At 40.1% G+C, this 13,016-nt stretch overlaps 1 protein-coding gene across 3 annotated transcripts in view; it reads left to right on the top strand.

The window, feature by feature from the left end:
• SORCS3 (sortilin related VPS10 domain containing receptor 3) overlaps positions 1-13,016 on the top strand; it is a 621,240-nt gene that overhangs the window by 432,449 nt on the left and 175,775 nt on the right. For all 3 annotated transcript variants that reach the window (XM_005566376.4, XM_074000806.1, XM_045361488.3), the window contains exon 6: positions 5,867-5,931. In XM_005566376.4, coding sequence (XP_005566433.1) covers positions 5,867-5,931 — 65 coding nt within the window. The remainder of the gene's footprint in view (positions 1-5,866; positions 5,932-13,016) is intronic.

The raw sequence follows: 13,016 nt of genomic DNA on the forward strand, positions 1-13,016 counted from the left end.
TGTTTATGATCCTTACTCTAGGAGAGATGGATGGGCACAAATCCCATTCTTCTCACCAGCTAGGAGAGGCAGCTTACAGGAGAAGTTAAGCTTATGGCTCAAAGCCACCTTCCTGGTTTGAGTCTGAGTTTTGTTGCTTCGTGGCTACATGTCTTTGGGCAAGTTGTTTAAGCTTTTAATGACTAATTGTGCCTTTTTAAGTAGAGAAAAAAATCATTCCTAACTCATAGAGTTGATGCGAGGATTAAGCAAAATCAACATTTTAAATATGGCTAACACATAGTGTACTCTTAATATCAATGAATTGTTATTATGTGATATTCTTATTTTACTGAAGAGAAAAATTAGATAAATGATACCTTCCTTAAAAGTTCATTTTGAGAATTAATGAAGATAATGCTTATAAACACCAAACACAGTGCCTGACACAGGAATGGTCTTAATACCCATTAGCATTTATCATCATCATTATATACACTTTCCCAAACTTTTCTACAAGTTTATCCCTTATGACTTCCACTTTTCCCTAAAGAAGAAAACTCTGAATGTTTGCATCATGTATTTCTTTGCTTGGTGTATTTGTGTGTACTTTCCTTGCATTGAGTTTCTAGAAGTGGAGACTTGGGACTTTAAGACGAGGGACCTGATTGCTTACACCCAATGAATGTCAGATAGTTTCCTGGTGAATTGATATGGCTCGAAATAACAATAAGTTCATGGGCTTCTCAGCGGTTTGTGCTAGGTAAGGAAGTGCAGTTCCTGAATGCCTATTTTTGCTGCCTTGTTACCAGGGGAGGCTCAGAGTGCAAGCAATTAAGCGTGTCCAGCTAAGGCAGTGCTGCTGCTGCTTCTTTTTTTTTTTTTTTTTTTTTTTTTTTTGAGACGGAGTCTCTCTCTGTTGCCCAGGCTAAGTGCAGTGGCGCCATCTCGGCTCACTGGAAGCTCCGCCTCCCAGGTTCACACCATTCTCCTGCCTCAGCCTCCCAAGTAGATGGGACTACAGGTGCCCGCCACCACGCCCGGCTGATTTTTTGTATTTTTTAAGTAGAGACAGGGTTTCACCATGTTAGCCAGGATGGTCTCGATCTCCTGACCTCATGATCCGCCCGCCTTGGCTTCCCAAAGTGCTGGGATTACAAGCATGAGCCACCGCGCCCAGCCAAGGCAGTGCTTCTTAACTGGGTGTGATTCTGCCAACCATCCCCACCAGGCGATATTTAGCAGTGCCTAGAGACATTTTTGGTTGCCACCACTGCGGGAGGGTTACTGCATCTGGTAGAGGCCAGGGATGCTGCTAAATATTCTGCAATGAGTAGGACATCTTCCACAACAAAGAAATATCCAGCTCAAAATGTCAACAGTGCCAACGTTGAAAAGCCCTGGGCTAACGCCATCGGCATGGCAGAAGGTGGGCAGCGGCTTCCCTCTGTGGGCTGGAGGAGGGCCTCAGGCCACAGCTCAGATTGTGGTGAAGAATGTTCTTCTTACCCTCAGCATCCAAGTTATTTTACTATACCTCTGGCCAGCTGAACAGCTTAATTTCCTCCCCTGTGGACCTAGGGACAGAGCAATTTTGAAGTACAAATCTCTTACCCCTATCATTTCCTCCAGAGGGGAGCCTAATCCTGAGTAGTGCTGGAACTCAGGAGAAATATTGAATAAAGATAATTAGGGTCTCTGGCCTTAGGATGTTTACTGTCTGGTGAGCTGCATATATTTATAAAAATCATTCTATTTGTAATCGATAGCTTAAGCAAATAAATACACACACACCTTCACAAACAAAGGCACCATGTGGGCTCGTATGTATCAAGAAACTACAAACCTGAGATGGAACTAAGAAATGGATTCAGATTTAAGGACCTTTAGCTGTGTCTAGTGGTGTATCTGTCTCTTAGTGCATTTCCCTGTTTGTGTGAACCTCTGACTCTCTGGATTCTCTAGATGTATGTGTGTGTGTGGGTGGGGGGAGGGTGGTGAATGTATGTGAAACTGCACACGTGCATGAACTGTCTCTGTCTCTGTTTGTTTCTCTATCTCTGTGTGTTTCTGTTTCTCTTTGTCTTTTCGCTATTGTCTTCATATTACCTCCTCTCTGTCTCTGTCATATTGTCATTTTTTTTCTCTCTGTATATGTACATCATTTTTATAGACCTGATATTCCTACCAGGCAAGGAGTATTTCTCCTGGTGACCAGATTTGAGAGACCATTCTTTTCTAACAGCTTCAGTAAGAGAAGTCTTGAGGGTGTCTTTTAAGTTGTGATCACCTGATCACCATAGCCAAGATGTCTCATGACCCTACTGGATCACGTGACATCCCAGGGCTTCAGAGGGATGGGCTGCTGTGATTGACCAGCCTGGCCAAAAGCACATAGCTGCAGTCAGGTAGACAGCTCCATAAAGGATGACAGGAAAGAGTACTGAGCAGACCCAAAGCACAGGTGTCCAGTCTAGTGAGCCAAGACCAACTCAAGAGAACAGCTTAATAATGCAAGTGCTGGAGGATGTGTGATCCACATTCTGGGTTCTCTAGAATTGTAAAGGAGAGCGATCAGTGTGAGCTAGCATGACCAGGGAAGGTTTCCAGGAGAACTTGATTCTTGCTTTCAACCTTGAAAGATTTTAACTAGATGGAAGGAAGTGAGCCTTCCTGTTGAGTGAAGAGTTTCTTTGCTTGTTTTATTGGTTTGGTTGCCTTGTTTTAAGCTCCCAACAAGCAGACTTTTCTTTCTTTGTTAATAGAACATAGTATTTATTGACCACAATCAGGCTTCGTCAGTATGGTGCCAGTTCTCTGAATGCTACTCTGCCAGTGACCATGGGGAGAAAATGGAAGAATAACAACTGAGAAACTTCTAATCCTGAGAGTACCAGCATGCTATAAAGAAACAGAGAGTTCCTTGTGGATTCTAGATATTAGACCTTTGTCAGATGGATAGATTGCAGAATTTTTCTCCCGTTTTGTAGGATGCCTGTTCACTCTGATGATAGTTTCTTTTGTTGCATAGAAGCTCTTTAGGTTAATTAGATCCCATTTGTCAATTTGGGCTTTTGTTGCAATTGCTTTTGGTGTTTTAGTCATGAAGTCTTTGTCCATGCCTATGTCCTGAATGGTATTGCCTAGATTTTCTTCTAGGTTTTTTTGTGGTTTTAGGTTTTATGTTGAAGTCTTTAATTCATCTTGGGTTAGTTTTTGTATAAGATGTAAGGAAGGGGTTCAGTTTCTGTTTCCTGTATATGGCTAGCCTGTTTTTGCAGCACCATTTATTAAATAGGGAATCCTTTCCCCATTGCTTGTTTGTGTCAGGTTTGTTGAAGATCAGATGGTTGTAGATATGTGGTGTTATTTCTGAGGCCTCTCTTCTGTTCCATTGGTCTATATATCTGTTTTGGTACCAGTAGCATGCTGTTTGGTTACTGTAGCCTTGTAGTATAGTTTGATGTCAGGTATACCTATGTAACCAACCTGCACGTTCTGCACATATATCTCAGAACTTAAAGTAAAAATTTTAAAAAAATTACCGTGGTCAAATACATTTGGGATACATTGGGTTAATAAAATGAGACATTTCTCTTCTGAAAAAAAAAAAAAAAAAAAGAAAAAAGCAGGGTGGCTTCAGACCAAAGAAAGTATTCATATAGTCCATTGTGGTACCCTCAGTCCTCTGTGTGTCTGGCCTCAAGTGTTTTACATTTAAATTTTGGCACTGTCACAGGTAGATCGGTTGTTTATTAGTTCAGTAAACACTTAAGTATCACCTAATATGTACTACACACATAGGTCCCAATGGTTCAAAAATAAATAAGACAGGATCCTACTTTAAAGTTTATAACCAAATAGAGAAGATACAGAAATGAATTAGCAGTTGCATACATGATTTGATTGTGTCATGCAAAGCAGTGGTCCTCAAACATGGCTGCACATGGAAATCACCTGCGACCTTTAAAAATACTGATGCCTTGGTCCCATCTGTAAAAGTTTTTATTTCTTTGGTCTGGTGAAGAGGACCCAGGCATCTGTGTATTTCAAAGTTACCCCCAGGGCTGTCATTAGCTGTAAAGTCTGAGAACCACTGGGATAAGGATGCTTTGGGAGCAGGGAAAGGGCTCTGCAGTGGTACTAGGGAAGGAAGGACTGCTGGAGGGGCAAGGCCCAGTGAGCTTGGAAAGAGGAATGAGAGTTCGCTAGGGAAGGAGAGGGGCAGGGAGATGAGTGGATAAGGACGTTGGAGCTCTTCCTGCTGGAAGTCAGGAAGTCTCTCTAATTTTGGCCTAGTCCCTGTGTGGCCTTAGGCAGACATCCATTTTTTTCTGTGCCTCAATTTCTCCTTCAGTCAAATATGACTAATGATGCCTGCTCTCCTTACCTTAGGGGTTTGCTGTTAGGATCAAATGAGGTAAAGAAAAAGGAAATGATAGAATGTCAATGATCACTGGGAAAAATAACCCATTAGAGTGAAGCCTCATTCATTCAGCCTCTTTGAGGAAAGAAGTATTTTACATAAATGAACTTTCAGATAACTAAATTTTGACCTTTCAAGAAGTAATAATTTTATTTTAACCAATAAAAATCATTTTAGTTTTTCTAAAACATAACACTTGCAGCTGAACTAATAATTTTATTTTAACCAATACAAATCATTTTAGTTTTTCTAAAACATACCACTTGCAGCCTTAATTTCTTAAACAGGGTACCCTGGATGCCATCAGCCCCTGTTTCTTTTCTTCTGTGCCTTCAGCCCCTCAACATAGATGTCAGCACTGAATTGTGCTGTGTTACAGTAATGCCCCCAGGGCTACTGAGAAGTGTAGGGATTTGTGGCATGAAAGATTGGGTTTTGAGTTCTTAGGTCTGTTTTTCACAAGTTTTCCATTTCTTTTGCTATCGAACTATCAGTTCTTGGTTCTCACCATTTTCAATTCTACTTTCCATTTCTAACTTGCTGCTGCTTCCCTATTGAAGACTGGAAAACCAGAATACAAATCTTAGAATAGTGTATAAAATCTGAGCCATTAGACTGTAAGTAAGAGCCTGCCAGAGAGAGTGGATTGTGTGATCTTTAGTAAATGAGTTTTTAACATGTGTGTTGGCTCTTTTCAGTGGGCTTTCTGGGCCTTACTCTGGCCTGGGTCTCTAATTTAGGAAACAGCTGACTGGGCTTTATGTGTGAAAGGTCGGAGGTCTATGAGGATTATTTATAGGGATTCTTAGGCCTCCATCTTCTAGGTATTGGCCAGAGACCTTTAAGGTTTTCCACTTTGGTCACCAGGAGAATTTTGTCCTTGTCAGACCAGATTTTGAATGTATATTGCCAAACTTTTGTTATTTTCAAGGAAGGAATAAAGAGGGATACCTAGGATTAAACTCAGGAATGAAGGAGTATCTTGAAGCAAACAGCCCAAACTGAGGCAATACCGTCTTCCCCATTGGGTAGAACAGGCAGGTAAAGTGGGAGGACAGAGGAGGAGGAAGTGGTGGAAGGAGTCAAGAAGGTTAAGAGAGAGGAGATAGATGGAAGACACTGGGGAAGAGAGAACTTCTGGGAAGGTGCAACGTGGAGAAGGCCATGAGCAAGGTGTAGGCCAGCATGACTATGCACTCTGTATTCTTCTCTATTTTTTTTTGAATCATTGACTCATTGACCATTCAGTACTCATGTCTCGTTACCCTTATAGGTGACAGTTCCTAGGAGCAGCCACACTGTGAGGACTGCCAGTGGCCACATTCTGCTGGTTCCCAGACTGCAGGATGGTCGTCTTTGAGAAAGTGGATTTCTGAGTAGCATTTGACCCTGAGTGCCTCCCACTTCGCTGTCTGGTATCGGTGTTGTCACTGAGCTTCTGTCTCTCTCTTCCTTTCCTAGGTCGGTGGCCGGATTGGATAAGGAGGCGGACCTGGTGCACATGGAGGTGCGGACCACGGACGGATGTAAGTTCTGCTACAGCCAGGCTAGGCCCAGGGAGATCTGCCTGCAGGTCTCTTTCCTCCCCCAATTTGTGTTTTAATGACTTGGAAAGATGAAAAGCCCTGAGCTCCATTACAGCCATATCCATCCTTATTTCCCAGAGTAAGGGTGAGAAGTCCTTTCCTAAGGGAGACTTTTCATGGAAACAAACTCTCGGGAATGAATTTTCTGGGGATATGAGTTAATGTGATGAAATTGAGGCTCCTGTTTGTAATTTCTTTGGCATCTTCAGAGTAATTTGAAGAGGAATGTCCATAACTCATCATGGTATTTTACATTCATAAGGCAAATGGCAGGGACTGCCTGCTTCAGAGTATGAACCCTTTATATAGGCAACCTTACCAAAAAATGTAATGGGGCAATTATTTGCAAAACTGTTTATTCATCCATTCGAGATATTTAGGGATGGCCTGCTATGTGTCAGACATGGTTCTGAGCCCTAGAGAGAGAGAGAGTGATGAGCAAGTTCTATATTGTCCCTGCAAAAAAGGGACTCTTCTAGCAGTGGAATTCCAAGATTTTAAACACATGACCCACTATGTACCTTGTGCAGCTGTGTACTTCTTACACAAAATTGGACTCGGAAAGCATCATTTTGTACCAATTTAAGCATTTTATTCTTTTCAGAGTTGTTTATACTTAAAGGGTTCTTCTCCATCCAGGAAAAATAAAATCAGCTTAAATCAAAATGTATAAAAATATAATTAGCATATCTTAGATTGAGAACAGAGCCAAATAATCTAATAGTGGTGATGCAGCAAGTGCAGCAGAACAAGCACCTGCCTGTGAGTTGGGGTCCAGGGCTCTGTTACCCTCTAGCCTTGAGACCAGGAAAAACTCCTTAACCTCTCTGGGCTGTAACTTCCTCTATGACCCAAGAATACTCATCCTTGCCTGGAGCACCTCCCAGGATTATAGGTTAATCAAATAGAAGGTGAATATTAGAGAAACTAAAAAATGTTGTATAAATGGAAGACGATTCTGTTTTGACCTGAGTCTGTTAAGTAAAACTGCATGTGCTTTCTGCAGGAGAAATCTACTGTTGGAGGCCAACCATAGATGCATGCCATAAACATGCATTTGGGGGAATATGTTTTATTTGATTTAGTTTTGTTTTTAAAAGAGTTAGAAGGTAATCAGAATTTGTTACTATATTTCTGCCACTCTGTACCACTCCCTCCTTCCTGCCCTCCCTCCCTCTTTCCCTCCCTCCTTCCTTCCCTCCTTCCTTTCCTTTGCCCCCTTCCTTCTCTTCCCTTCCCCCGCTTCCTTCCCTTCCCTTCCCTTCCTCCTTCCTTCCTCCCTCCCTCCCTCCTTCCCTTCCTTCCTCTTTCCTTCCATCCCTACTTCCTTCCCTTCCTGCTTCCTTCCTTTTCATCTCATTTGATCCTTGAATAGATGTAAATCTGTGAGACATCCAGGGATGACCTACACTCTTTTAAATATATTTTTTAACTGAATAGCTATTGGGAATTTAAGGAGATACTGTCACACACTTAAATTACTGATCATAAGGGTGATAGAGTCTGGATTCAAAATTATATTATTCAATTCTTATGGCTGAGAAAGAAACTGGGAGAAGAATGAAATGTAGGGGTTTCAGGGAGCATAGAAGGACAGGAGGAGGACAGCAAATATCCAGTCTCAGAAAATGACCCACAGGCCAGTTTTCAGGACAACTCTCGCATGGGCTTTGCCTCCTAAGTCAACCTGTTTAGGCCCATATTTGTGATCTATCATGGTCATCGTATTTCAGAGTTGGAGGATGGTCTGAGTTCTGACCTGGTGTAGGAATCCTTTCTCCCAAACCTCTAACAGTACATTCTCAGGCTCCGTGAGCTCAGGCTTAAGACACATTATTTTAGACACATTATTTTCTGATGCTGGACAGCTCCTTTAAAAAAATGTAGTTTCTTACATTAAGCTAAAATTTATTTTCTGAAAGTTCAAGAATTCTGGTCCAAATTGGGATGAGGCCTATGGTGCAGGACTTCCGTGAAATTTTATGAGATTACAAATGCAGAACACATAGAACAGTTTCTGGCCTATTGCCAGAATTCAATAATTGAATAAAGGCAGGCAGAAATATAACAGGGATAAATGTCATGTGCTGTACTTAGGTTAAAGTATAGAATATATTAGTTCTGTTCCATCTTCTAGGTTTTTAATTTAATTTTATTTTTTCATTATAAATCCTCCCCTGGAATTCTAGGGTTTTTAAAATCAATTTTTAATAGTTAAAAGAATGCTTTTTCAATCTAGTAAATTGCCCCTAACTCAACTTTATTTAGAAAGTGCACATAGCAAAACTGCCTTGATCTGGGCATGTTTTATTTGCATACCCTAACAAAATGCATAATGTCTTTCCTTTGTGGTATGCAGTGACTGCTGCCTCACACTTGTGCATACACACACACACACACACACACACACACATCTCTACCATCGTTTGAGCATCATCAAAAATACAAAAATGTTTTATTTACTGCTTTTCCTGACATGGTAGTTTAACTCAGATTTGCCCAGATTCACATAGCTAATTGGTAATAGGAAAAAAAGAAACAAACAAACAAAAAAACAAATTCGAACAAAAACCTCCGACTAGTGGGAAGGAAACTTCTGATAAAGGACATCTACAAAAGACCTAAAATTAACATCATCTTAATGGTGAGATACTGAATGCTTTCTCCCTGAAGAGCAGTAAAATGGCAGGAATATTTACTCCTAATACTTTTATTCAACACTATGCTGAAAGACCTAGGCAGTGAAATAAAGCAAGAAAAATGAAATACAATTCATATAGATTGCAAAGAAGGAAATAAACCTTGTTATTCCCATTGACATGATTGCCTATGTAGAAAATCCCAAGGTATCCTTAAGAAAATCTCCTAGAACTAATATGTGAGTTGAGCAAGGTTGCAGGATATAACCCATTCAGTGTAGAAAGGATATTATTTTCAATCAATGGTGTTGGATCAATTGGACAGTCATATGGGGAAAAATTAACTTCAACCTATGATTCACAACTTATACAATGATTCATAACTTATACAAAATTTAACTCCAAGTAGATCATAGATCTAAATATAAAACATAGAATTATAAAACTTTTAGAACAAAACATAGGGGAAAATTTTTATGACCTTGGGTTGGACAGAGTTTTTTTAAAATCACACTAAGAGCAAAATTGATAAAATAAATAATTGATAAATTAAGCTTCCTCAAAATTTACAACTTTTACTATTCAAAAGATACTGTTAAAATACTGGGAGAAAATACATGCAAATCAATGTGCAACAGAGGATGTGTAGCCAGAACATATAAAGAATGCTTAAAACATAGCAATAAAAAACAGCTCATTTAAAAAAGTTCGAACAGATCATTTAGCAAAGAAAATATAAAGATTACAGATAAACACATGAAACAGTGCTGAACATTATTAGACACTAGGGAAATGCAAATTAAAACCATAATGATATATCACTGTATATCTATTGTTATCACCAAAATAAACAGAAATGGCAGTATCAAGTATGGCACAGAAGTAAAGCAATAGAACTCTCATACATTACTGGTGGGAATACATAATAGTACAGCTACTCTGAAAAAATATTTTGGTAGTTTGTTATAAAGTTATACAATCTTATAACCCAGCAATCCCACCTCTGCTGAATATTTAGCCTAGAAAAATGAAAAATTTATATTCACATTAAAACCTGTTAGTGAATGTCTGTAGAGATTTATTAATAATCACCAAAAACTGGAAACAAATACTTTTGAATGGGTGAATGTATTAATAGGCTGTGGCACTTCCACAAAATAGGATACTACTCGGTATTACTCATATTTGAAGCAACACATGAATTTTAAAGGTGCTATGTTGAGTAAAACAAGCTGTTCTCAAAAGGTTACATGCTGTATTATTCCATTTATATGATCTTATGAGAAAGACAAACCATGTAGATAGAGAATTTACTGGTGGCTCCCAGAGTGGAGAAAGTATTTGACATGAAAATCTGCATGAAATATTTTTTAGGATGATGTCATTGTTCTGTAACCTGATTGTGGTGGTGGTTACATAAGTCTATATATCTGTTCAAACTTACAGAACTCTATGCCAAAAACTCACTGTGTGTACATTGAAAAATATGTTTGTATTAAAATACTAAAATTAAAATTTTTGGTTAATGAAAGCTAGGAGGCATAGTTCCTGACTTCTAGTTCTACAGGAATTCCTGCTTCTTTTCTCATTCATTCACTTATTCATTCGCTTACTTATACTTTTACCCAATCAACATTTACTTAAAATCTATATATACTGGGCACTGAGGGGACACACAGGTGAATGTGATCTCATCCTTACCATCAAGGAGTTTCTAGACTTGTATTTGAATGATGGACAATGCAAATGATGGACAAGTATTACAATGTTGCTAGCACACTTTGACAAGGACTTTAATAGAGTTGGGAATATATTGTGTTGAATTGTAAATGAGATTGTGACTAATAACCTAAGCAAGTTAGGGGAACCATCTCAGAAATAGAGAATGTTTGATTTGGTACTAGGGCTTAGTAGGACATTATCTGAGCATTCTGGATAGGGAGAAGAACCTTGCAAGTTCCCAGAATCATGAGAGGTGGTATGTGCAAGGCTGTAAGTTATGACCTGGAAAAGAATGAATGGAGATAGGTTAGTGAAGCTGGGTTGAAGAGGACCTACGAGCGAACAGGTAGGTAGCTTCCTGAGCCACAGTTCATGCTGCACACCAAGGTGTCTCGGCCATCCTTGCCTGTTTATAGTGATAAAGCTTCATGAAGCAATTATATTTCCCCCAGCTGCAGTCTCACATATGGATGGTACCTGTCAATCTCTGGTCACTTCACCTTCCTTTCTACCTGCCTCTTTTGTCTGCTTGTTTCACATTTAAGATACAGGAAGTGATAGATGAAAAACTAGGACTCATTTCAGCTCATTCAGACCCCAGCCTCCATCTCTGGAGCAAAGGCAGCTTTTGCTCTATTTCCCTGGTCCCCAATCCAGACTAACGTGGCTCATAACTTAGGAATGATTCTGAGAAATAGAGAAGCCAACTGGCTTGTCTAGTGGCCCCAGGCAAGTGGTGGAGGAGCAGACTGTGACTGTGGTGGTGGAGCAGACCAGACAGTAGCATCAGTGATGAGGCCAGGTCACATCCTGTACCCTGCTTCTCAGGTACTGTACTCTGAGCAGACAGACTTATCCAGTACCCTCAGCTCTGTGTCCAGGTGTTTTCTTGCCTGATGACACTGGACTTGCCAAGCTTGCCCGCACTATCTGCCCAGGCAGGTAGGTGGGCCTGGGAAGGGTGTTGAAATGAATGACTCTCCAAGCCCTGATAAGAGGGTTACACTGCCCTGGGCTGAAGTGTGGGTACCAGCAGCTATGAGATACCACTCTTTCTGCTCGATCTCCATGGGAACCACGTTTTCAATTTGTGTTTATCTTTTTGAGGAATAAAGAGATATGGTCTTTTAGCTATTCACAGGCAGGCAGACGTGGAGAGTAGAAACCTAAATTCTAATTCCAGTTTTTCCACTGAGAGGCTATGTGATCCAGGGAAACAAGTAAACCTCTCTAGGTTCCTTTTTCCTAATTATAAAATGAAGCAGAATTAATGATTTATTTATTCATTCAGGGAACAGAAGCAAGATCTGCTCATGAAACACCAATTAAATATTGCTCTATGTAGTTCCCAGAGTAAGACGAGGATACTGGCATCTGTGCAAATATTAATATAGAAATTTGTGCTTTTCTTATATTTGCTCATTGGCTCACAATTCACTCCACCGTAATGGAACACTCTTCAAGTATAGAAGACAAGTGGTCCTCAAACCAAGCATTATAATCACCTCATGAATAAACACACACACACACACACACACACACACACACAAACCCCTACCTGGGTCCCACCACAAATCAATGAATGAAGTATCTCCTGGGAAAGGTCCCGGGCATTGGCCTTTTATAAAGCTGTCCTGCTGATTTTAGGACATGTAGGATTGAGAACCAATGCACTAGATCTGAGCTGGTTGAACTTTAACATGCATGTGCACCATCTGGAGAGCTTGTTAAAATATATACTCACCATTTCTGACAAGCTCTCAGTTGCTGCTTCTGGTGTGGGGACTGTACTTTGATTAACACTGAACTGCCCTGAGCTGCAGGGTATATACAGATAAAAAGGACACAATCAGCACCAAGTAGCTCGCAGGCAAATGGGAGAGGCAGATATGTACACAGATCATTGTTGTAACACATTATGCTAAAGGCCATGGAGACACTGCTGTAAGTATCATGGACAAAGTGCTGTGGGGACCAAAAGGAAGGGTTGCGCAACTGCTGAGGAGTGGCAGAAGGCTGCACGGAAGAGGCCATAGCTAAGCCTCATCTTGTGGGATGAGTTGGATGAGTTTCTACCATCCAAAGGGATGGTAGAAATGGGGTGTGGGAAAGTTATGCTAGAGCTTTGCTGTCCAATATGGTAGTCATTTAGTCACAGTGGTTATTGAGTCCTCGAAATGTGCTGTCCGAATCAAGGTGTGCTTTAAGTGTAAAATACATACCGGGTTTCAAAGACTTATTATACTATGAATGAAAAATTGTTCCTTGATAATTTTTATATGATGACGTGATGAAATGATAATATTTTGGGCTAAATAAAACATATAAATGAACTTCACTTTTCTATTTACTTTTAAAATATGATTACTGAAAAATGTAAAAGGTCATTTGTGGCTTGTTTTTTATATATATTGGATGGTGCCGCTCTAGACTGAAGGGGCCCCAGAGAAGCAGCATAGAGCATGGACTTTTCAGTTGTATGGTGTGGCATTGACAATTCTGACTTTGAACTTAACTCCAACACTCTCGATCTAACCCAACATAAGCTGGTCTCTTTTTTTGTTTATATATCGGAATCTCTCCTCTGGCCTAGTCCTCGTCTCCCTCTATAGGAGTCAGACTTCCTGAATTAAGCTGAAAGCATTAAATTATTATTATTATATT

The sequence above is a fragment of the Macaca fascicularis genome, chromosome 9 (assembly GCF_037993035.2).
Source record: "Macaca fascicularis isolate 582-1 chromosome 9, T2T-MFA8v1.1".
Taxonomy (NCBI): domain Eukaryota; kingdom Metazoa; phylum Chordata; class Mammalia; order Primates; family Cercopithecidae; genus Macaca; species Macaca fascicularis.